The 27,017-nt window shown below is 46.4% G+C and overlaps 1 protein-coding gene across 6 annotated transcripts in view; it reads right to left on the bottom strand.

The window, feature by feature from the left end:
• The window catches only part of LOC119174040 (intermembrane lipid transfer protein VPS13A), a 1,344,268-nt gene that overhangs the window by 1,121,509 nt on the left and 195,742 nt on the right, over window positions 1–27,017 (bottom strand). For all 6 annotated transcript variants that reach the window (XM_075894208.1, XM_075894209.1, XM_075894213.1 and 3 more), the window contains 2 exons: window positions 12,791–12,917; window positions 154–447 (listed from right to left, as the gene is read on the bottom strand). In XM_075894208.1, the coding sequence (XP_075750323.1) occupies window positions 154–447; window positions 12,791–12,917 (421 nt within the window). The remainder of the gene's footprint in view (window positions 1–153; window positions 448–12,790; window positions 12,918–27,017) is intronic.

Raw genomic sequence — 27,017 nt, 5'->3', positions numbered from 1 at the left:
ATTACAAGCATTAAGCAATGATATAGCAGAAATTCACATTTCTTGTGGTTCCAACGTCCCTCGAACTTTTCTGTTGATAGTACACCCACGAGGAGCAAATGTGGCCTTGCAGAAGGCTTGCAGCGCAAAGTGTATAGGGGCCCCAGTACTCACCAATATGAAGCTTGTCAACTAAATAAATGCCACTGATGGTGGCCTGAAATGCAGGGCCATATTCCATGAGTGCAGCATCAGCACAGAGTTTTTCTAGGCGTAGCATGAGATACGGCTTCTCTGCCTGGTCACTTGAGCGAGACAGGTGCAGGACCACTTCACCCAGCACGAAACACATCAGCGAGTTGATGGTGTTGCTGGCCGACACATTGTTATCAAAGCCCGGCACATCCAATGCATGGCCCCACCAGTCTTCCTCCTCGTCCGAGTGGTCTGATGCCAATTGGTCAGAACCTGCGTGCGATTCACACAGCCCTCCACTCGTGTTGTCAATTCCTTCATTATCGCAATCTTTGCCCCCCTACCCGAGCGTTCTTTAAACAAACAGTGCACTCAAGCGGAGCAGTGCAACACTGATGTGGTTTGTGGTCCCTCTTATGCAGAGTGTTTACATGCCTGGTGTATGATAAACAAGTACTGTAAAATATGAGCAATGCTTACAGTTGCAAAAAAAAGTAAAGCCTAAATTATTGGGGTCCATAATAAGCCAACAACATAACATGAACACCACTTTCACTAGGTATTTACTCATTAAATTGAAGGGTTTTCAAGGACCCATATGTAGCTTAGGTTACACCTCTAATTACTTTTGGTAGTAACTACTTCTAACTATGGGCTAAAAGATGTGCTCCAATTGCAGAACATAAACGAACTTGAAAACTGTACTGATTTTGCATCTCAAGCTACGTTACAAGCCAAGTGTGTAATTACTTTAGAGAGGAGAACAAATAATGAAAAATTTCTGGTTTATTTTAGAAGATTGACTCTGACTTTGCTCAACATTTTCAGTATATCCCAACCACGTTCTCCACTTCTATTTTCATGTTGTAGCGGGGTGTGCTTTAATCAGAACACCACATAAAGTGAAAAACTTAGCAGGTGAACGATGGCTGGAAGTGGAAACTTCATCTACTAGCTTTTCATGACCATGCATAGTGGGCTGCTCACGCCACTGGAGCCTTACAATATGAGCCCCACCCACCCTTTACTATTTTTTTTCTTTTCTCAATAAACGTTTTCTAACACACACATACATACACACACATGCACACACACACACACACACACACAGCACTAACGACATCCAGAACCCCATAGAAAAAGGAATGAGGAGTTGATCACAAGATAAGAGTCCCCAGTGTCTATTTCTTTCACCTGTTTATGATTTGGAGCGATTTTTGGAACAGGAAAAAGCCTGTCTGGAAGCAGATTTAGAGCATGAGAAAATGTGCTTGGGAGCAGGTTTGAAGCAGCAAAAACCCAATTGAGGATCACTTGAAGTGGGACATGTCAAAATTTTCAGTGAATATTCTTATTAGTTTGTATACTTTGTAAGGAATCCGCAACATATAGAAAAGGCGATGATATGGTGAAAATGACTTTAATAAACTGAGCTATGGTATCAATACATTTGTGAAGCACGCACGCCTAGAAACTACATACCAAAACGTGTCACGACAAGCTCAATATGTAGCACATGGCTGCCAGATTACTTGCTGTCTCACATCCAACCGCTCTTTTTTTTTTTAAATGCTGGATAAGCTTTTGACAACACCCCATACCACTTGTTTTGTTAAGTCTCATAGTCTAGGAGCCACCGGCGTGGCTGAACGATACGCTAAGGGCGGTCATGACGGCATGACTGGTCATATGTATTGTCCCCGGAAGTGGAAGCAGACAGCTGAGTTGACAGTCCCAAAGAATCATCATCTCCAGACGCATCATCAAAAACTGTCTCGGCTTGTGAACCATCAGAAATATTAGCGAAGTGCTAGGCTGGAAAGTCTGGGCTTAAAAAAGTGCTGAATCAATGTATGACTGATAGAACGGCTTCAGTTGACTGACATGGCCACCTTTACGTCGGCTGCCGGTGAGTTTTGCATATTAGGATTGACACAGTGGATCACAAAAGTGATAGGTGTTTTCTGCCCTGTAATCTTGTACAGTCCTTTAAATGTCGGTGTGAGCTTTGTTGCACCATCGGTGATGGGCTCTTGGTGTAGGAGCCACACATACTGACCCAGATGAAATGTCTTGTCACGATGGGTTTGGTCATAAATATGCTTGTGACTTCGTTGTGCTCATACGGTGTTTTCTTGTGCTTCAGCGCGAGTCTTCGCAAAGCCCAAAGGTCTTGCTTCGAATATCTCATCCATTGGATGGCAAAATCTTTCTCTTGGTAGCTTTGGAATGTAGCCATGGAGCAGTTCCAATGGCGAAAACTGCAAACTGGTGTTGAGGCTTGTGTTCACGGCAAATGCGGCAGCACAGAGTTTCTTTTCCCAAAAGAATGGATCGGAGTGGCAATCTTCTAAGTACTGAGACGAGGGTAGCATTGCTTCTCTCTATCAGCCCATTACTTGCTGCACAATAAGTGACAGGAAAATTCTGCTGAATTCCATAAATATGAAGAAAGCGCTTGAGTTTTTTTTTTAATCGAAAGCACGACCATGATCTGACAAGCAGTGGTCTGGAATACCGTAGCGGTAAAACACAGTATATAAATGTTGGATTACTTCTCTCGTGGAAGTAGTGGAAACCGCCGCAGGAACTAGAAAGCATGTGGCAAATTCTATAACATTAAGTATGTATCTGCTGCTGTCGGTGCAGGGCATCATCGCGTGGTCCAGAGCAACAACAGAGAACGGAACCTCCGATGTTGGCATGAATCCAATTTTACCAACATTCTTGTTCAGTGGCCGATTATTAATCTATGATCTTTGATGTTTGACAACCTTGAACATACTGTTTTATCAGAGACCTCATCTTGGGCCACCAGTAAAGTTCTTGCACCTTCTTTAGCGTATGCTTGGAATCCATATGACCACTACGATCATGTGCCACTTCGAGGACTGCCTGGCGTAGTTTGAGTGGAACAACAACAGTCTTACATTTTCCTACATTTGGCCTTGTGTTTTACGCATGTCTTTCATCAATAGTGTCGGCCTCTCGCCGCAAGTTATCGACAGATAAACTCTGCTTCAAAGTTCAGGCTGGTGTTTTGTACTTGCCGCTTGACTTGTTCAAATTATGGTAACTTTGATGAAAAGACCTTGTCAATGTGAACGACGCGCGTGTCACTGGCTTTTCAAAGTCGTTGCTTCGATGAATGCAGTCGCCCATCCATGGTAGTACTACTGAGTGTCCATCACTAGACAGATTAGAGGTCTGCTTGTACTGTAGAGGTTTATCTGAAGGGTATTGGCTGCAGTCAGTGATGTTCATCAAGTGATGTTTCGGGAAAGACTGCAACACTTCGGCTGCATCTACATTCAGGATGCTGGCCAGGAGATGAGATCCACATTCAACAAGTGTCTTCTGACTAATAGGTCCTTGTACTGTCCAACCAAAAATTGTCTTCATCGCCACTAGGCCTGGTACGTTTGTCATCATCATCATCATCAGCCTGACTACGTCCACTGCAGGACAAAGGCCTCTCCCGTGTTTCGCCAGTCGACTCGGTCATGTGCTTGCTGCTGCCAACTTATACCCACAAACTTCTTAATCTCATCTGCCCACCTAACCTTCTGTCTTCCCCTAACCCACTTCCGTTCTCTGGGAATCCAGTTTGTTATCCTTAATGACCAGCGGTTATCCTGTCTATGCGCTACATGCCCGGCCCATGTCCATTTCTTCTTCTTGATTTCAGCAATGATATCCTTAACCCCCGTTTGTTCCCTAATCCACTCTGCTCTCTTCTTGTCTCTTAAGGTTACACCTACCATTTTTCTTTCCATTGCTCGCTGCGTCGTCCTCAATTTAAGCTGAACCCTTTTTGTAAGTCTCCAGGTTTCTGCTTCGTAGCTAAGTACCAGCAAGATACAGTTGTTATATACCTTCCTCTTGAGGGATAGTGGCAATCTACCTGTCATAATTTGAGAGTGCTTGCCAAATGTGCTTCACCCCATTCTTATTCTTCTAGTTACTTCAATCTCGTGGTTCGGCTCTGCGGTTATTACCTGCCCTAAGTAGATATAGTTTTTTACAACTTTGATGATGGCATGATGGTACCGCCACTTAAAACAGATATGGGAGGTTCGGTCCATGGTAGCAGGTTGGCATATTCAATGATGTCTAGCGATAGTATGGTGTGCTTTTAACCACGGTCCGGAAATGCGTCTACGGCGCTGATAATTGGAACTGCTTGAATCACAGCGCACAGCACAAGAGATCGTTCGAGTGGTTCTGAAGGTTGAAGGCCCGCAAGAAAGGGAAAACTTGTTTGCTGGCTGGATAGCGGGGCACTGGTTCCGGAACGGGGATACTTCGATGCAAGATGGCCCAGTTGGCGACAGTTGTAACATATGGCCTTGCTTACATCTTCCCCCGGACAATAAGTAGGTGCGCCATTTTGGGAACTCATTGAAAGATAACGAGTGTCTTGTTGATCCAGGAATAACAACGAAATTCGATGTGGTGCTGTTGAAGCAGACGGATTGACTTGTGAAAAAGCTATGTCATTCCTAGAACCAATCTGCAGCACAGGCAAGGGAGGCACTCGTAACATTGACGATCTGGCTGCAATGGGCGGCTGACTTGGGAAAACAGAGGCATGCTCTATAGTTAGGTCGAGTTGGATGGCAATGGTAAGAAATGCGCTCACAGTTGGTGGCCGCTGTGCAGTAATAGTTGTTGCCATGTGTACATCGCGCACACCCTGTAGGGAACATTCAATGCACTGAGAATCTGTCAGTTGGAGTTGACATCTTGAAATTATGCGCAGTTTCACCAAAAAGTAGTCAACGAGGCTCTCACAGGGCGACTGGACGCATCTGGTGACTATGTGCTGCCACTGCAAAAGCGTTTGTCCACAAACTGGTCCTCGAATGCAGCTTTGAAATTCTCCCATGTGTCCAACTGGTTTTCTGCCACGCTTTTCCAATGTGCAGCAGTGCTACGGAGCTTGCCAAGCGCTACGGCTGGGAGAGTAGGCGGTGTCCATGACGCTAAGCCTTGAGTACGCTCGAGTGCTTCAAACCACTGGTGAGCTAACATACTAGTCACCAATAAAGATTGGCAGTGAGGCCGAAAGGTCGGGCAACGTAGTGACTTGAACTGGAAATATCAGCCACTGTGACAATGTCAAAAATTGCTGCAGCAGGTCACTCAGCACTTGCATACTTAAAACTGACTGCTTAGCTGTCGTGTTGGGCCCACCAGGTGGTTGACAGTTCCGGGCGATGTCATGAAGCAAGCGTTTTATCATGTCTTCCTTCGAGCCAGTCGTCTCCAGGTTACGGCCCGAAAGTTCATGGCGTATAATGTCCGCTGTGATCTCGTGGAGGTCTTCCACAGTGGCCTCATTCCAGTTAATAAGCAGCATGGAGGTCGATGAACAGGCGGGCAAGCTCAAAGAAGGCTCAACGCAGGCAAATGGCATAGATGTGGGCTGCTAGTACCAACCATCAACTCACACAAATTAAACGAGTGGCTCGGGATTCCGCCGCAGGGTTCTTCAACGACTGTGCCAAATGTGAGGACTCCGCAACATAGAGAAAAAGCAAAGATATGACAAAAACGACTTTAATAAACTGAACTACGGCATCAATACATTCGTAGAACATGCGCACCTAAGAACCACATACAAAAACACGTCACGACAAGCTCAACATGTAGCACAAGGCTGCCAGATTACTTTCTGTCTCACAACTTGAAATGGTCATCATCATCACCCTGACTATGCCCACTGCAAGACAAAGGCTTCTCTCATGATTCGCCAATCAACCCAGTCTTGTGCTTTCTGCTGCCACGTTACACCTGTGAACTTTTTATTCTCATCAGCCCACCTAACCTTCTGTCTCCCCCTAACCCGATTGCCTTCTCTGGGAATCTAGTCAGTTACCCTTAACGTCCAGCACTTATCTTGCTTACTCGCTACGTGCCCAGCCCCCGTTAATTTCTTTTTCTTAATTTCTTATGACATCCTTCCCCCCAGTTTGTTCCCTGACCCTTTTCTGCTCTCTTTTTGTCTTTTAAGATTATACCTATCATTTTCCTTATTTATCATTTTCCTTTCCATTGCTGTGTCGTCCTCAATTAAAGCTGAACCCTCCTTGAAAGCCTCTAAGCTTCCATATGAAGAGTTACTTGCGAAGTAAACAAAAAGACAAGAAAACATACAGAGAGCAGCCATTAATTAAGTTCTTAGCATGACAAAGTGTCCCATTCTGGCTTCATTGCACAAGAGACAGTGGGATTGGGCGTGTTGGTATAACATCATAAAGCGCTCTGTCTCGTCTCTTCTCCTGTCCCCTCCTGCCCTGTCGTTTGCGCTGGTAAGCACCCTTCATTGCACAGCACAAGTTCGTGTACATTGAAAGCATGTCATCGATGGTGCGGTTTAAAAGTTCTGTTGACCCGTTCATTTGGGAATGGTACACAGTGGTTTTCTTGTGACTAGTGTTCATCGATGTGGTGTTTCGATTCCGATTTCGTGGTTGCCAGATTTGGTTTCATGGGAAGTGTTTTCGCCTTCAGGGGACACTACCCTGTGTGTATATGTGCGGCATTGCACAGAATAAACCAGTTCCTTCTTGGCTACCGGCTGCTGCGTACCTCATGTCGGCCGGCGCTTCATCGTCGTGCCGTGTGTGCTCCGTGCGGCGCGTCCGCCGCACGGTACAACATATTGGCGACGAGGATGGGATTGTCTTTCTTGCGGAAGATGACCAAGAGAGACACCTAGTCCGAAGCATCCACCCTCTCAATGATGCCAGTTGACTCTAGTCATTGCAGATCATCGGCAACTTGTTTGCCTGAGCAAGAAGGGAAGACAACGCAGTTTGGCCGCCACTGGCTGCACACCACGTCAATGCTTGACACGGTGAACGTTATTCGGGACGGTGCCGATGTCCGGTGAAAACAGGTGGTGATACTCCGGTGGTGCATTCACCAGAACCGCCAAGGAGTCGACGAGAGAGCAAGTGAGGGTCTCACCTCTGATGATTATTTTCAGAGCTCGGATGGCATCTAATCCCAGGAGCGAGGTGTCTTTGTCCGTGACGTAGAAGGGAATTGTGGCGCAGTTGCCATTGTACGAGGCTGTTGCTTTGAAATAGCCATAATTTTTTATGGCTTGCTCCGAGTAATTCTGTAGAACGAGGTGCAAAGGTAGCAACTTGATATGAGAAAAGTTCCTCTTATAATCTTGGACGTTGAACAATGACACAGCTGCTTCAGTGTCGATGAGCATGTTCAAAGTGGATCCATTGATCCGTACGGGAAGATGCAGAAGTCCAATAGTGGTGACCGTTTCGTTCACTTGCAGGACAGTAACTGTATTAGTCATCCTCGATGTGCCTTGGTGACCGGAAGACTCCGTAGTACTGCGGCAGACCCGCGCAAAGTGTCCACTTCGTTCGCACCGCGAACACGTTCGGCTCCTGGCAGGACATGCAGCGGAGTGGGCCCAATGCCGCATCGACCCGCAGCGGTGGCCGGCAGCCGCCCGAACCGGCGGCAAAGCTGGAAAGGAGGAGTCCTCAGTAGCGGAGGGCAAGGAGGTGCACGCAGGAGAAGTCCCGCTAGCGCCATCTTGCAGCGAAGCTTGGGGAGGACGGCCACTATTTTGCCTGGCATCTTGAATAATTCAGCGAGCTAAGCCGCTGAACACTAACTAGCCTTGTTGCTTTGAAGAAGAACGGCTATTTGGGCTATTTGGTTAGAATCCATGGTGATAAGGGCTGCAGCGCGAGCACAAAGGTGCTAGAAGAAACGTGAAACGAAAGGCGAGGCAAGGAAAGCAAAGAGGACAACTCGAGCGATGACTACCAACTGAATTTTATTTTTCGCAGCACAGATGATAATATATCCAACAGACAACTTTTTAACAGCAAACGTGAGCAACGTGACATATTCTGGGGAAGTGTCTGATACAAAGAAGGTACAATAATGAAATGGCTAACCCTTATCTAAAGGAGCGAACTTTTTGTCATGCAAGGCCACCGAAAGCTGGCTGACGCATCCGTCACCATGTTTTTTAATATAATACGCCTCAGCTATTTCACGGGTTAATTTGTCCATATGGCATACCAGCACACTCACGCCCAGAAATCGAGGCTGGCACCTGCAGCTTTTACAGTGCAAAACGAGGTTTGAACTTATTCCTTTGCATACATCATTCATATGCTCTCTTAACCTTTTATTAATGCACCACCCAGTTTGGCCTATATAACAACGACCGCACGTTGAAGGAAGCATGTCGACAACACCAACTGCGCAATCTATAAATTTATTTAGTTTTCAGCGCATGTCCAACTTTTTGTGGTGATTCCACTGAGGCACTCATTCATCATTCTGCAAATCTCACCTACTTTGCACGGGGCTGATAAAACTACATCCACACCATATCTCGAGCCTACCTTTTTCAAACCATGAGATATATTGTGGAAGTATGAAATGACTGCAACTTTTTTTCACTCTTTATTTCCTCCTGCCTTTTCTTGTTTTTGTTTGGTTTTCTGCAACAAAGTTTCGCACACTGAAGAAATTACAGATCTTGGAAATCCCGCTGACAGAAGTCTGTTAATCTGCATTGCTACACTATCAGTCATCTTGTGCAGGCATGACTTAGATAAGCCAGAACTTACAGCCGACGAAGCAATAGCTCTCTTGACCAGTTTTGTGTGGCAGGAAGCATAGTTTAATAAGGGTTTAACACTTTGCGGTTGGCATTCCCAGCATACGTGATTTGGAAACAACGTAATATTAATATCTAAGAACCTCAATGATCCCTGTTGGGGAACTTCGCAAGTGAAGTCTAGCCCACCTCCATGTGTTTTAAAAGCACTCAATACAAGTTCAGCCGGATTTTTCTTATTCGTTATGGAAGGCAGCAGAAAAATTAAATAGTCGCCCACATATCTGAAGGCGGTTTGCACCAAATCTACGAGTTTTTTATTGAGGATGGTGTCAATTTTGGCAAGAAAAATGTCACTCAGAACCGGAGCGACCCTTGACCCAATGCAGACTCCCTTACGTTGTCTATAAAGAGACCCTCCCCACGAAACAAAAGTGGAATTCAAGTAGAAAAGCAAAAGCTCCATGAAAGAATTAACACTGATGCCACTATAATTAATGAACAAATCTTCATGATTATCCTTGGTTATACAATCTCTAACATAATTTAACAATGTGCTCTGAAGAATGGAGTAATACAAATCTACAACATCGATACTTAAAACAGGGCACCCAATTGGATTATGATCCTCAAGGTATCTGACAACTTCTTGCGAATTACAGACGCGGTAGGGGTCATCGAAGACCAAACTAGATAGATGTTTCTGCGAATAACCTCCCAAAAGCTTCTGCCAGGTTCCTTTTTGTAGATATTTTAGTCCATTCAAAACAACCTTAAAATTCATATCATCACAAAATGAGGATCAACTGTAATCGTATCATCGAGATTTTACTGTATGTACATTGTGTACACAAGCTTACATATACCTTACGAATTACGAAAAAGCGTCCCTTGATATGCTTGCAGACCCATTTCCTTTCGAAGATAACAGCTTTGGGATCCCTAAAGCACTTTGTGATACTGAAGAATCACAGGACATCTTGTCTTGAACCAACCAGTTGCCGTTAATGATGTTCACATTAAAGTCTCCGATGAGTACGGAGGGGCTGTGTTTGTACTCTGTTCCCTATTGATGCATTGCCTTCTCAATATATTTGGCGACGTCTCGTTCGAACAGGTTATGTGCCAAGTACACGATCATAACAATTTCGCAGGAGAGTTTCACAGCGGCATGTTTTCCGTTGCTGCCTTGGCTGGTAAGAAAAACATCTGCCAAATGAGGTAGCTTGACGATGACTCCGACAGTGCCCATAGGCCCCTTCACTTATATGGTGCAAACGAGGGAGTGAACTTTGAGCAGGGCGAGAGAATCCGGTCGAGTGGTCAACATGTTTTCACAGGGTACCGTTGCGATAGCATCAGTAACTGGTGTCGTCACAGACGTCAAAACTCACTGAGCATGGCACTGTCTGTGTCCCTTTTGGAGTTGGTGAGGTAGAGCTCATGGAAGCTGGTGCAGCAGCTTAGTTTCTGGGGATGCGTCTCGCTCTACTCTGTGGGAATTGAGGCTAGCCTGCCGCCACTATGTAGGCTTTGTCACCTGTTTCTGCCATTCTCATGTCCTAACATGACTCTCCTCTCCTTCGCAGTCCGTCGGCACTGCGAGAGTGGGAGTGACTTTAACCCCTCTCACCGGGTAGCTGAAGTCGACTCTGGCGCTGCGATCAAGTTTCCCAGGACGTGTCACGCGTGTGCGTTGGGAGTCAGTCAGAAACTGTCCCGAGAACTAAGGGTGAGCACTCATTTCTTTCCCGTCTGTCAACTCCCTTTGTTTGGAGCTAGCTCGGACTTCACCAATGGCACCTTGCACCCACGGCAAACTCATACCTTTTGTTGCCCCTTCTGGGTACTAGGCCAAAAAGCGGTGCAGTGTTTTCGTGCTAGTCGCACCAAGCCGCTGAACTGTACCTTTCGAAGGCATTGCGAGCATAGTTTGCCCTCACTCGAGTGATCGAGCCCTGCAGTCGCAGATCATGAGAGCACAGTCGTGAGGGCCCATTTTTCTCTCAGCGGCGTGTCACCGTCAATCCTTTTTATCCACAGAGACGTGCCGCAGCACCCTTCGTGTTGTACATTTCACCTGTGGCATGAATAACCCTCGTTTGCTTTTCCGCCACCCTTTGCTGGAGGTGCTCTGCTGTGTTTTTGGTGTTGCAACTTGTTTGAGGGCAGTACTGTGTACTTGCCACGCTGTGCTCGGTGACTTGGCTGTCCGAACGCAGGTGTGAAGCAGCGTTAGTCCCGCAAGGCAACGGCGAATGCAGCCTTGCGGTTCGCTGAGACTGAACCCACGCTAGTGGCCGTACTCTTTCGGGATACACAGTACACTATAAATCGTATATGACTGAACCGTAAGTCTCCCCTTGAGATTTGTGTACTGTCATGGCAGTGGCTTGTACGAAGGGTAACTGCTTGGACCTGCATGCAATGCCAATCGTACGGTCGATGGTGAGCAGTTTATGTGGTCAAGGAAATCACGCTCGAAGCACAGGTCAGCGCCACCCATTTCAGGTAGCAACCGCTTTCCCACTGCTTCGGCCTCAGGGGCCTTTATCTTGGGGTCCACGCCACGCTGACATCTCTCTTTGGCCTCGCGAGCTCTCACAGCAGGGTCTTGGTGGCGAGCGTGCGCTGCTGCTACCTTGCAAACTCTCACCACTGCTGCCCTGGCTTTCTGGGCGTTCATGACTAGTAGCAGTAGCGAAGTGTCATTTAGGGAGAACTCTTAAAATCAGAGTAACAGCTGTGCCTCTAGCAGAAGCACTGAAAACTAATGGCTACGGTGACGGACGAGCCCCGAGCATAAGGAGAAAGCTTTTAAACAAAACGACTCGGCCACAAAATGCACATTTTCAAAAGCGACCCTCCATGCAAAACAAACTACTGATATAACGACCATGTATCGTGGCACTTTCAAGTTCATTATAAATGGATTTGACTGGAGCAGTGTAGTGCTTCCCAATTATTTTTTTCTATTTGCATGCTTCAGTTCAGCCCACCTTCAGCAAAAATTTGCACATAGCCTAGCGGTCGAGATGCTTATATTAAGCCAGGAGAAGGAGAGAAGGACGAGTTCAAACCCAGGTCCCAGGAATAAAATTAATTTTTATTTACTTATGAATTTTTAACTTTTTTTTTCAAGCGTCACCAGCTACAGAACTTTGTAACAGAGAGGAAAATCCTCTGCTTTCTTGGCTGTTGCTTGGGAGTACAAAAGCTGGCCTTAGTTGACAAGGTGCATACCGATCAGTCAATACAAGCTTAGCTTGAATGAAAGTGGAATGCAATGATCAATGAGCAAGCACTATTGGAGGACAGGCATTTTAGAAATTGTTAAAGGGGTACTGACGTAAAATTTTTTCTTTATCTTTTTGCATCAAATGATAGGCTAAGCTCCCAAGAATGTAAGAAATGTATACTGGTAAGCATGAGTGCGCCCTAAATAACTAAGTACAGCTTGCTTTTAAAAGCCGGTGTTGGTTCCTACTGTACCCTGACGTCACCACACGGTATGAGCAGCACCACCAGGTGGTAGTATGTGCATGCACAAGTTTTCGTGACGTATCCTTGTCCATGTGTCACTTCTTCAAATTATTTCTCTGTCTTCTGATAAGCGTATATCTTGTATTCACGTGCATGTACGCTATTCCAGACTCCACTTAGTCACTTCACAGGTATGCTGGATGACAGTGACCGGACAACCGGACCGCGAGAGCAGACGATCGAAAAGGCAATGCACAAGCTGCCATTTTTTGTGCTTTGATGCTTGACATCACAGCTAGCCAGACTGCTCCATGAAGCAGTAGACGTGCTGGGACAAAAATGAGTTTAATAATAAATTGAATTATCCTACCAGCATTTGCTGAGCATCACGCTTGCTCAGAGCAGTTTCTGTATACAAAAGATTTCTATGAAATTCGCCTTCGAGAAAAGGTGCCAGTACACCTTTAATTAAAATGTGCTATCAAACAGCTTCTAAAAGGAGAATAGATGACATACCAGCCATGGAAAGCTGAGTGAAAGATCTTGGTGGCTTGCCTATCAAAGCAATGGGAGATTGAGTGACATGCTCTTTCATGAGCTTCAACTGCGCACTTGTGGGTTCAGCCTTTGTGTCTTTGCCAGCCTATGGGAGAAGAACGCCAGATGATCAACATGAGAGCACAGCCAAAACCACTCTTCTCACTATGCCTGTAACTTATTATTCCACTTCCATATGTGCTAGAAAACACAAAGAAATACATTCACAAGTTTTATACACTCCCAAAAAAGGTGTACGAATGTTTTTCAAAGGGAGCTTCTCAATATGTCTCATATATGGAAGGTGCAAAGCTGAGAACAGTACCTAGGATGACTTTGTGAGCAAGTGGCATCTTAGAAATTATTCACATGAAAGCAGCACCAATAATGATGAAAAAGAAAAGAAGGGAACAGACAGCGGCACTGACTTACAACAAGATTTATTTGCTGGAACCGCGCAATATACACTTCAGCAGTATCTGACAAATAAATGTCATACCAACTCGCCCAAGCAACCTAGTTACCTACTTTTATTTTAGAAATGTTGCACCACACACGAATGAGGATAAAACAAATAAAAACAAGACACAATCTGCACTTGGTTTATGTTGCAATCTTTCAACAGTCACACTACAGCCATTTTTCTCATTCTTTTTTTTTGTTCAACCCTAAAATTCCTATTTGGAGTCTTAATGAAAACTGACAGACAATTCTGACATGGAAGATATAAAACATACTGACAGATGAAACGTCTTTTTAATGAAACGTCTTTTTAAATTTTGTGTATTTGACCTTGGTTGGAGTTTTTGTTATTTTGCACTATACAGTGAAACACCTTTAATACGTATCTGCCTGGGACGACAGCATAACTACGCTTTAAACATACTATGCATTACCCACCAGCTACAAATTTGCATCTCCTGCCATGCGCCATCGCTGTCAACAAAGGAAGAAACTCGGTGCCACAGGAAATATTGCCTGAAATGCCCACTGCAAAGCCATTTCTTTCCTTTTTCCAAATTAGAGAAAAGTTTCTGACTACCGCACAACTGCCCGATAGCAGGCAGTGGCAACACCAATGAGCGTTTCAAAACTGCCACAGGATCCGGGATACGCAGCATGGTACAGCAACAGAACGAACCCAATCGGCTGTCCGTGATACAGTTGTTTCGCGGTCTGCTTCTAAGCAAAAACTGATGCAGTTTTTTTTTTTCTTAACGCGATACAGTCACAAAGAGCCATACCTTTTACTGTATGGCTAGTTACATGCAGCACTTTGCTCACTCTGCACACACCGTGACTGCCGATCCGCTTGCTGTAGAGTACACCCTCTCTGCTACTGGCCATGCACAGATTCGGCAAGTAGCCTACTGGGTTAACGCAGCAATGTGCTCTCCGCAACGCTCTAGCAGTCCTGGCAGTGAGTGGAGGCGTGCAGCATGGTAAATAAAATACACGCTACATGCTGCACGCTAAATAAAAGCGTGCAGCAAGGTAATAGCAGCGCTACGCTTGCTGTACATTGTCCATGTTGACATAATACAGCAAGGTTTCTCGGTGCCCACTATTTGCAGTGCTAAACACAGCGACAGCGAGCTGCTTACATTTCTGCAAAGCGGTGCATGCTTGAACACAGTCCCGCAAGACGAAGCAGCAGCGATCGGCAGCCTAGCGCATTCAGGTAGTCACCTACTAAAAGCGTGCAGTAGGCCTAAAGTGACGGTACGCCACAGGCGTGCCTGAGCAGATAACCAGAAATGTTTACTGTGATAAGGCTTTTCGCCAGCGACAAGTGATAGCAAGGTGGTCGCCATTTCACTGAAATCGCCGCAATCACGCAGATGTCGGAGTAACTTATTGGATGATCTCCTCACTTATCAATGTGACGGAAAACCATTTACAGCGCATTGTGGCATCTGCAAAGTTCAGCAGAGCAGTAAAATTTTGTTGCGCAATATGTTACTTCTGTACGCAGTTAGTACCCATTAACTGGTAGGCACAGGCTGAATTCATTCGTGGCTTAAGAAATCCGCAAATGAATTAGCCACTATGAGACTCGGTGGGGGATTTGTCGCAACTACATATTAACCATTAGTACGCTTAAAGTGGGTATGCACAAACGATGTTTCACTGTATTATTAGAAGTAATTGTAATGTAAATGTGAAGAAAGATTAGTGGATGAAAAGATAACTTCTCATGGCCAGGAATCAAGCCTGCAACCTTTGAATAACACATTCGATGCTCTTAGCTGAGCTACCTGGGTGGCTATCTTTATCCACTTTACTGGGTATGTATGTGTGTTAAACATGGAATCATCAGTCAGCACCGCCTGTTGCTATTGCAGCGAGTGTGTGACACTCATTTTTTCCCTATTCGTGTCACGTACCATGTGATCTTATTATGAGCTGACAGCTGACAGATAATTCCCCGTAATGAATGAAGGAAAGAAGGGTAAACTTAAGGGCTCCTTTTCTTTGCTAGAAACAATTACGGTGTACTAGAAGGGGCTAGTGGGCTCACTGCCCTATCCCTGTGCTGCACGGCCATGGCCCTCCCCGCGTCGACAGATCGGGCGCCCGCCAGGGGCGCTGCCACCTGTTTCTCCTGAAAACTTCTCTTCCTGTGTGCGAAGCGCGTTCACTCATCCTCGGGGTTTCGTTGGTTATGCTGCAGTTCGGGGGGGTGGGGGTAGATAGGGTATTAAACACAGGGTTGCGGGTGGGGAGAGGGCCTCCACAATGACGCAAAAAATAAACATGCATATTCTTATATAGGAGGGGTCATTAGTCTTAAATTTTATTGTTATTAGCTTTTAAACTGACCCAAGTAGTTGAAGTTGCTGTTTCTATTCGTGTGTGCCTAGCTGCAGCGCATGTTCACGCCATTCATTCGTTTGAAAGACCTTTGTCGGTATCACAAGTGGCACGTTGCTGCACTTGTGAATGCTGGTTTTTCTGAGCGGTCAGCATCGGTGTATATGTGTTAATTGCAGCTGTCTTTAAAAATCACTGCATATTCACGGAGTGAATGATGATGAGTGGGGCGAAGCATCCATCAGCCGTCTGTGCTTCCGTCCGTTCGTCCGTCTGTTTTTGATTCTTTCTGTCCGGGCGACCATCCGTGCGTCCATCCATGCGTCCGTTTGTCTGTTCATGCGTCCATCTACGGGTCCATTCATCCTTCTGTCTGTCTGTCTGTTCACGCGTCCATTCGTTTGTACGTCCGTGCGTCTATCCATGCGTCCATCCATCTGCTAGTCTGTCTGTCTGTCCGTCCATCCATGCGTTCATCTAGTGAACACTCCAAATGCCGCCATCTCCCATCTCACATCCCCTGTGGCACATACCCACTCTAGAGTGGGTATGTGCCACCGGTGGCTACTTATTACTATATACATACAAGGCATGAACAGACCCATGCCTTAAGGAGCTTCGCCCCACAAAAGGTTCTCCCGCTGCATCTAGACAAGGACACCCTTTTAGGGGTGAAGCTCCTTATGGCGTGGCTTGTGCGTCCCTCGTAGTACATAACCACCAGTGGCACATACCCGAAATAGGTATCCAAGGTGGTGCCGGTGAGAAATTTCTTCTGTGCGTTGTTTAACAGTAAAAAATAGTGCCCAATGTACATGCCAATGGCTGCTAATGGGGAATGAGAGACAGGAGCATTCGGCTTTTAGTCAACGCGCACACTGCGATCCCCATTAGCAGTCATTGGCATGTACATTGAGCACTATCGGACAAGAAAGGGCTGCTACATTATACTCGCTGGGTGTAACCTTCATAGTTTTAGAAAGTTTTAGCGAGTGTTGAGCCACAGGGCCATGAATACAATGAACTAGTGTATACCATGAATGAATTCGAGGTGGTTAAAGGGGGGAAGCAGATACGAAGCGCAAGCCGTAAGAAATTAAAAGCTGAATCCTCCTGTCTCTCATTTCACATTAGCAGCCACTGGCATGTGCATTGAGCACTATCTGACAGGAAAAGGTTGCTACGTTATACTCGCTGGGCGTAACCTCCTTGGTTTTAGAAAGGTTTAGCGAGCATTGGGCCGCAGTGCCATGAATACAGTGAACTAGTATATACCATGAACTCAAGGTGGTTGAAGGTGGGAAGTAGACCCGAAGTGCAAGCCGTAAGAAAGTGTGCGTGTGCCACCTCTCGTTTAGTCCTTGGAATGTCCACTGAATGGCGGTGCTTCTATACGAGGAATATGTGATAAAAAGATGCGAGATGGTGGGACTTGGAGTGTTGAATAGATGGACGAACGGACACACAGACAGATGCATGGATGGACACATGAACGGACGCAGGGGCGAATGCATAAACGAACGCAGGGACGGGCGCACAAACAGACGCATGGACGGTCACACAGGCGGACGCATGGACGGACGAATGCTTCGCCCCACTATCCATCATTCACTCCGTGGATATGCTGCCATTTTTTTTTATTTCACTGTGTCTTTTGTGCGAGTATTTTGGGATGGAATTAGAATTCGGGTTGTTTCCAAAACCACGATCTGATTGTTAAACACAGATTTGTGATGAAACCCATTAATTCGACTACTCCTGGTTCTAACACACCTAAATTTAAGTGCACTGAGTAAAAAAAAAATCAATTGTTTGACTGCTGCTTTTTAGCTGTAACAAATTTTCTACCTTCATATACTTGCTACTGGGCCAATAATGTGTTTGCTAAGCTAGCCTGCTGATTTTCGTTGCACAGATAGGAGTCTGCTCGAAGAAAACAGTTTGTGCTTTTTGTATATGTTCAGGTTTCTGGACAACGTACCTGGCCAGCATCTCCATTTCTTTGTATAATCATACTTACTATAAAGCGTGCAAGCTTTGGGACAAAGTGGGTAGTCATTGTTACGTATAACAAAGGTGACAAGTATGCAACATGCTTTGTTTAAATATTGCATTTACTTTTGGATGTGCAGTATGATAAATTCCAGGCAACACCAGAAACTAAAATGAGTTGACGTTTAAAAGCATGTCTTGTCTCCAAGCAAAAGAGATTATCGTAATAATAGACGGCAGTCACTAATTCATTCTTTAAACTATTAGAGCACGAATTTTGCTGGTTAGAAAAGTGCCAGCAATCAATTCGATGCCAAATTATGCTGCTGTTCCTACTTGTCACTCTCTACAGTGAACAGCTAAATGCACCGATTGCAAAACGCTGACAAGATGCAGCAAATTAACCACGGAAAATGCTCAACAGGCTGGTTTGCATTAAAGCTAAATGTCTAAAGAAGGTGTTAAAGGATCTAGCAAAAGCCTTTTTAGAATCTTGGCAAGAAGTTTACTAGGTTGGTTTGCATGAAAGCTAAATGTCTAAAGAAGGTGTTAAAGGATCTAGTAAAAGTCTTTTTAGAATCTCGGCAAGAAGTTTACAAGGTTTCTAATATTATAACTATAGTAAACGTTTACAAAGGTTCTTTAAAAAAAATTAGGAAGACGTTTTTTTAGAGTTCTTGCTAGAAGTTTTCTAGCCGTATAATAACGTGGCATTAGCACAGCTACAGGAGGTTTTCAAGCTGCTTAGGTTTGAATAACATCTCAACAAGATCTCTTATGTCACTTTGGACTATCCTTTTTGGACATTTAGTAGAAGTTTTTTAGCTTTTTTGTGTTTCACGGGTCCGCCCCTCAGCGAACACACTGCCCCTCAGTGAGTACACTGTAGAAACAATATTTCATTGATAGCGAGGATCTCGTTTTGGCAGGCTTAGTGCCTTCAGGTGGTTTGCGAGGAATTATTGGTCAGCTGCCAGCACATACTAAGACTATGAGCTATGTGAAGCCAATAGGCAAAAAATGAGTGTCCCACACTTGCCACAATGGCAACAGGCGGTGCTGACTGACACTCCCACGTTTAACGCACATACTTATCTGATAAAGTGAATGGAGGGATAGCTGCCATGATAAATCAGTTGGTAGAACACCGAATGCGTTATTCGAAGGTCACAGGTTCGGTTCCTGCTCATGGCAAGTTATCTTTTCATCCACTTTTCTTTCTTCACATTCACATTAAAATTATGTACTTCTAACAATACGTCCTATACTTTCCTTGGCATAACTGTCTGTCAGTTCTCATTAATATTATAAAGTCTTGGTTCGGAAAACCTTTATTATGCCCGAGGAACCGTCAGCCGACAGCTACGATGAGCGAACCAAGATGATGATGCTACGCAACAACGATGAGGATACATGAACAACACATGATGATGATGATAATGTACAGGTGAAGAGGATGGGTATACTAAATGCCCACACTAATTCTCCGCACGTGAAAACGGCCAGCCTGGCCTCAGCAAGTCGAGGGGACAAAGAACGTCGCATGAAGGGCTTGATACGGGAGACATGGACGACCTCAGTAGTTCGATAACGGCAATCTGCTGGAGCTACAAGTGGCGTCGCGCGATAATTCACTGGTGAAGTCTCTTCAAGAACTGTGTACGGCCCGATAAACCGTGGCTGAAATTTGTCGCACAAACCAGGTATGCTAAAAGGTGTCAAAAGGAGCACTTCGTCTCCAGGTTGAAAGTATACAGCACGATGCGATTCATCATTTCAAGCTAATTTTCTGTCTCAAGGTCGGGCTTCAGTACTTATACGGGCACGTGTGCGACATTGTGCGAGTCGTAAAATGTATTCTTCTGAGAAAGATGGAGATGAATTTGCTTGGAAGGTAAAGAAAAAGACGTCCAGGAAAGAAGTGGGGAGCATCCATAAACTAGGTAAAATGGTGAGTAGCAGGTTGTCCGCTGAATGGCCCTATTGTAAGCCAAGATTACGAATGGTAGAACTCTGTCCCAGTTCTTGTGGCCTGGTTGAATATAGGCGGCGATCATGTCAGCAAGAGTGCGGTGGTATCGCTCAGTGAGGCCGTTAGTCTGGGAGTGATAACTAGAGGCAGTCTTGTGAGTTGTGCCGGAGGCGTGAGGAAGTGCGTTCACTAGTTCTGAAACAAAGGCCCTTCCACGGTCACTGAGCAATACACGTGGAGCACCATGATGCAGTATGATAGCTCGGAGGATGAAATCGGCAATTTCAGAAGCTGAACCAGTAGTGACGGATGCCGTCTCGACGTAACGCGTCAAATGATGAACGGCTGTTACTATCCACCGGTTTCCAGCAGCACTGGCTGAAAGGGGGCCATAAATATCGATGCCTACAACTTCGAATGGTGTGGCTGGGCACGAAAGAGGCTGGAGCAGATGTTGGTAGTTTTCTACATTGGCAGGTAATGCAGGACCCAACGTACCGAGCTACACTAGTGGTAATGCCTGGCCAATAAAACCGGCTTCATAGGCGATCGTAGGTTTTATGGTAACCAAGGTGACCAGCAGTCAGATGGTCATGAAGCGCTCTGAGGACTTCTGTCTGAAGCAATCGGGGTAGAACGGGAACCCAGCGCTGACCGTCAGGATGGTAAATTTTGCGGTACAGCACCGAGTTGTCCAGCTTAAACTGCGAGAGTTGACAACGGAGCCTCGCATTAGGTGGACGGGAACTGCCGTGAGGTAGCCTATAATACGCCGACAGTATGGGTCAGCCAGCTGTCGAGAAGGAAAATCGGGGGGGTCGTCCAAAGGCAGCTGGTCCATAGAGGCGAGAGAGGAAACCACCGTAGACGTGGACTCCGAGGGTGTGTTGTGCAAAGTGATTGCAAGAATGCCAAGTAGAGCCGCTGATAGTGGGCAGCGAGAAAGAGCATCAGCGTCACTATTCTTTCTGCCACACTTGTATGCAATGTCAAAATCATACTCTTGGAGGCGTATAATCCAGTGACCGAGGCGACACGACAAGTTCTTGAGTGTCGAAAGCCAACATAAAGCGTGGTGATCGGCCACAATGGTGAAATGGCAGCCGTGCATATAAGGACGAAATTTCTGCCCTGACCAAACGATGGCGAGGCACGCCTGCTTGGTGATCGTGTAGTTCCTCTCGGCTGCGGAGAAAACTCTCCGCTGGCGTATGCAATGACTCACTCTCGCGAAGAATTGTCGCGTTGCAGGAACACGGCTCCTAAACAGTGGCCGCTAGCGTCTGTATGCAGGAAGGTCGGTGCATCATCGTGAAAATATGAAAGTACAGGGTCGGTCGTGAGGGCACTCTTCAACATGTTGAAAGCCGACTCACATTCCTGAGACCACTGAAAGGGCATACCGGAAGCAAGTAGCTTATGGAGTGGTGCGGCTATGGAGGCAAAGTTTTGTATGAATCGCCAAAAGTAAGAGGCGAGACCAAAGAAACTTCGTAAATCTTTCAGCTTGTCAGGGCGAGGGAAGCGAAGTACCGCAGCAGTTTTATCAGGGTCTGGAAAAATTCCGTCCTTGCTCACATGACCAAGGACATCTATAGATCTGCTGGCGAAATGGCACTTTTTGGTGTTAATTTGTAGACCAGCGCCCGCAAGGGAAGTCAGGACCTCGTCCACGCGTTGAAGATGTTGAGGAAACATCGATGAAAAGACAACAATGTCATCGAGATAACATAGGCAAGTCTTCAATTTCAGGCCACGCAGCACGGTGTCAATCATGCGCTCAAAAGTTACGGGTGCATTGCATAGACCGAACGGCATAACATTGAATTTGTATAGGCCATCCGGGGTTGCAAACGCAGTTTTTTCTTTATCATTTTTGTGCATGGGGATTTGCCAATAGCCGGAACGCAAGTCGAGGCTCGAAAAGAATTCAGCACCTTGTAAGGAATCAAGGGCGTCGTCGATGCGTGGCATGGGGTATACGTCCTTTCTCGTGATCTTATTGAGTGCTTGGTAATCGACGCGAAATCGCACGGAACTGTCTTTTTTGCACACCAGAATGATGGGAGACGACCAAGGACTGGTTGAGGGTCAGATTATCTTCCACTGCAGCATATCGTCTACGTTTTCCTCAATGATTTTTCGTCCGGCTAGAGAGCCGGGGTACAAACGGCGGTGCACAATGGATGTTTCGTCGGTCTGAATACGATGTGCTGTAGCGGTAGTCTGGCCCAGGGTGAATGAATAAACGTCAAAAGAGTTTGCATGCTTTTCCAACAAATCAAGCAGCTGCTGCTTCTGCGAGTCTGTCAACCCTTTGTTGATGGTTGCTGTAAATGCCGAGGAAGCAGCATGATCTGCAGGATGACCTTTAGAGGAGACAGGGGTAAGAGGCACGACACACACAGGCTCCAGATCAGCAACGCAGGCGACAGTAGTTCCCCGCGGCAGTAAAATTTTATCTGGGGTGGTGGTCGTAGCAGCGAGGACAGCTGATCCGTTTTTGAAGCGAGCCACACCTGATGCAAGAGCTATGCCTTTGTTAAGGCAACGGGTCGACGGAGTGACGAAAATGTAACAGAGTCGACGTCGTTGGACAAAACTAAGACTAATTGATATCCGTGTGGTGGTGATTCGATGTCTACAGCAGCGATGAGTCAAAGTGGCCTGTAGGTTTCGTCGCTGAGCAAGTGGTCCGTGTCAGTAAGATGGACAACACGTTGTGCACAGCAAATATTTGCGGAAGCAGAGGACCTCCATCACGTATGAAGTCTTGGTTTGTAAGATTATATTAGGCCCGAGGAACCGGCAGCCAACAGCTACGGTGAGCGAACCAAGATGATGATGCTACGCGACAAGGAAGAGGATGCATGAGCAACACATGATAATGATGATAATGTACAGGTGAAGAGGATGGGTATACTAAATGCCCACAATATTGTTTCTAATAAAGAAACCCTTCTTTCCTTCATTTGCAGTCAGTGTGATGTAATTTTTGAAAAGCTGCAATGATGTATTTTGCAGACTCCTAATGAGAAGACTGACTCGAAATTTTTCTGGCCAGTGCCCTGCTGGCTGTGTCCATGCTGGCATGTTGCACATATTTTTCGAACGTGCAGCTGCTACGGGCATTGGTGCCTCAGAAGCTGTCCTGCCGCTTGGGGCTTACTGAGAACAAAGCAGACAGCCTCAACTCAGCAAAGGAAATTAATTGTCACACTATGTTGGGAGGAAGATTGTTGCAATTAATAGCGACTGAAACCTAGGAATGCCCACACATGATAGATAACAATGCTTGGGAGAAATCGAGGAAGAAAAATTAAGGACAGAACAGAAAGGGTATGCACCAACTAGCTCAACAAAAAGTTTCATTATATTAAAAAGGAACTGACGGTTGTTGCCTAAACACCTATACAATGACAGCACAGCACTTGCGGCAGTCAAAAGATTGCCAGCAGATGCAAGCAGCATGGAAGTGCACCCCAGTTGTGTGCACTATTTCAAACGCACACATGGCATTAAATCGCTGGTAGTTCAACCAGTTGATGATTCAAAGCAATTTTCGGAGCAGAGAAAATCCGCTTTTGGAGCGGGAGAAAATGTGTCTTGGAGTAGCAAAAACAGCATTCAGAATCACTTGGAGAAGGACATATCAGAATTTTAAGTGAATCGTGACGTTAGCGAAGGCAACAGTCGGCTCGTCAAAGAAGAAATGAAAGTCAGACTGCAGCAATACACACTGGCACTGATAGTGGTGAACAGAACGCCGACTGTTGATAATCTGATCCATCGACATTTGCACGTGCAGCTCCGAACATTCGAGCATTATCGCTGGTGGTCATGTTCGAGAATAAACTAAGCTTTTTATGTATGCGTGCTCAAGCCTAACAGAAGATTCTAAAATAATAATACGGAAAGATCTCAGGCATTATGGAGCGGTTCGCACGCAAGGCATTACCTACATGTGGGATAGGCCGGCAACAGAAAACATAGAAATCAAGAAACATGTGTGCCATTGTCCTCTAGTAAAAAGGCATTGTTATGATGCTTTAACAGAATATGGAAGTACAATAACAAAGCAAGAAAGTACAGTAAGCAATAGATACAAGCAAGAAAGTGCAATAATAAAGCAAGAATGACAGTCCTCAGGTTCATTATTGCATAAAAACTGACTTCAGGTGCATGACTAGCATGGCTTCAGGTCGCATACAGCACCATTGAGTGGTTGTCATGCCGTCTGGGATAACCTCATAGTATAGAGAGCCGAGATGTCAAAGCACACTGTATGCCCCAAAGTACTTCCAAGAAAATCTCTCACTTGGTTAATGTTCGTGTATGTGTCCACACCCAAACACAGTCGCCGGGCTTGTATCCATGATGCGTCACCGAAAGCTGTTATGGCGGCTGTCAGTCATTTTTGACGCGCAAGCAGTCGAGTTGTCTGGCTTCTTCAGCATGCTGAAGGTAGACAGTCGCGGAGATTTTCTTCGTCGACAACGTTGGGTAACACTGCGTCCAGCATGGTTGCCGGGCTCCTTCCGTAGACCAACTTGTATGGCGTCATCTGCGACGTTTCTTGCACGACTGTTTTGCACGCAAAACTCCCGTACAGAAGGATGGCATCCCACATTCGGTGTTCAATGTTGACACAGACGGCTAACATGTCGGCAATGGTCTTATTAAGACGCTCGGCCAGGCCATTGGTTTATGTGTGGTAGGCAGTGTTGTGACGGTGGCTTGTCAGGCTATAGTTAAACAAGGAGTTAAGGCCGTATTCATGTCGGTGACGAGAACTTCTGGGGTGCCAAGACAAAATACAATGTTCTTAACGAAGAACTTGGCTACCTCAGTGGCACTGCCTTTAGGCTGAACCTTTCATCCAGCGCAGCGCGTAAAGTATTCGGTTGCTATGATGACCCATTTGTTTCCACAGGTTGATGTAAGAAACCGCCCCCGTAGGTCCATCCATATTTGCTTGAACAGTGAGCTAGGGGGTTGGATCGGTTGAAGAAAGCCCGCTGGATTTATCCGCGGTGTCTTGCAACACTCAAAGCATAATGCCGCACGTATGTGCCAGTGGTGAGGACAACGAAGCAGCGCGAGTGTCCTTGGCCGAGGGCAAAAGACGAAGAAATCGTTGCAGTCTGTTTCCTGCGATCAATAAGTCGTATTTGTTTGAGGCGCTTTGTGTGCTCGTCAATCTCGCGTCGTCACACTGGTGGAGGTGCTGGGTACGTCTTCATGCTTGGCACCCCTTCGCGGACCCGACATTCAATCCCGAAATCACTACCACCCGTCGACACACCAGTCCACCGTTCCAGCCGCCGTCTGTGAGTCCTAGCTTCCGAGCTCAATACCTTTCCAGAAACTGCCAGCAATCGCTTGCCTCCTTCAACCACCATGGCCACTGCAGCTACATCGCACATGACACTTCAGAATCCCATGATTCCTGACTGCTTTCATGGTGAGACCTATGAAGATGCACAAGACTGGCTGGACCAGTTCGATCGCTGCGCGAAGTACAACCAGTGGGCCACCCCAGAAGACAAGCTCGCAAATGTGTACTTCTACCTGAAAGACAACACCCAGACGTGGTACATCAACAGGGAAAGAAGCATGGCTACGTGGGACGACTTCCGCAACCAGCTGATTGACACCTTTAGTAGTCTTGACAGAAAGAAGAATGTGCAACGTCTCTTGGAAGCTCGAATTCAAAAACCAAACGAGAGCGTCGCTATGCTCGCCGAGGACATGACCCGTCTTTTCGGCAGGGCGGATCCCGAGATGCCGGAAGACAGGAAGCTGCGGTATCTAATGTGAGGCGTAAAAGAGCAACTGTTTGCTGGGCTTGTGAGAAATCCGCCAACCACAGTAGCTGAGTTCTCGAAAGAAGCCACAGCTATTGAACGGGCCCATAGCAATGGTACCGCCAGCAGAACCCGGTCAACGTTCGAGCGAGTAGCCCTGTTACGACTGCGGCGAGCCTCTGCGACAACGACAGGCCTCTGCGGGAAGTCACCCGGGAGATTTTGAGGGAGGAGCTTCGGCAGCTTGGTTTAATTCCAGCAACTGAACCGACGCCGGCATTGTCTTTTGTCACTGATGTTTTCCGGGATGAGGTCCGCCGGGCTCTCTCTTCATCCGACTATAATGGTGTGCGACGACATTTTACTTATGCTGATGCAGTCCGACGCCCCGTCGTCGCGCCTTCAGCAGAGCAGACTTCAATGACTGGACCACCATCAACCATGCAAACACAGCCACTGTCAGCACCGACCACTTTCGCAACCTCACCGATTCCTCCGACAAGACGAATGCCGAATAACCAACATGCCCCACAATGTGGCCCCGCAACGTGGCTCAATAGTGAGTCTCCACTTACCTACCAGCGTCGAAAAACCAATTTGTGGCGTACCGCTGACCGTCGACCGGTATGTTTTCATTGTGGCGAAGCTGGGCACGTCTACAGAGTTTGCCGTTATCGCGACGCTTAGTACTCGAGATTTCCTCACTACCCTGATTACATTGCGTACGACGATCAACGCATGTACAACTACGCCCCTGTGAACACACCGCCGCAGAATCCAGTAATGCCCAGATCACGTTCTCCATCTCCTGCGCGGCCCAGTTCACCTAATCGTCGCAGTTTTGCCGACGTCACCAGGGGCAGGTCCCCTAGCCCGCAACGGCGAAACTAGACGCAGCGACCTCGGGGGGAGGGGTTGCCAATATTCGAAATTCCGAACAGCCCCCATTGCAGACAAATGACAGCTCGAAGCCATCGATACCGAAGAAGATGACAGCAACGACTAATTCGACGAATGAGACAACTGCCGACGTAACCGACGTTATCAGCGCTGACCTCGTTGTTCACATTGACGGCCACCAAGTGACGGCTCTTGTGGACACTGGCTCCCACTTTTCTATAATAAGCCTACAACTAGCCGAAAGACTAAGGAAGGTGAAAATGCCATGGCAGGGACCCAATATAAGAACTGCAGGAGGTCAGTTGATGACACCGGTTGGAAAGTGCACGGCCCGACTCTTCATTGCTGGTTCCATCTTTGTCGCCACCCTCGTAATTCTCCACGAGTGCTGTAAACAGCTCATATTGGGAATGGATTTCTTGCGCGAATATGAAGCTGTGATTGACATCCGTGACAGAAGCGTAACGTTCACTGTAAGCTCGGAGACTGCTACAGATAAGAAACACCAGCCACCTCGCTTCCGTATTGCCGATGACGACGTCACACTGCCGCCACGAAGTTGTTCTCTCGTATCCGTGCACTGTGACAAATTACAAAATGGTACTGGCATCGCTGAACACATCAAGGAGTTCGCATTCACTAGCGGCATTTCTGTTGCCAGGGCTGTCATCACTGTTATTGACGGATGCGCTGAACTGCTATTGACAAATTTCAGCAGAGA

The sequence above is a fragment of the Rhipicephalus microplus genome, chromosome 5 (assembly GCF_043290135.1).
Source record: "Rhipicephalus microplus isolate Deutch F79 chromosome 5, USDA_Rmic, whole genome shotgun sequence".
NCBI lineage: Eukaryota > Metazoa > Arthropoda > Arachnida > Ixodida > Ixodidae > Rhipicephalus > Rhipicephalus microplus.
This window is presented reverse-complemented; position numbering and strand designations above follow the sequence as displayed.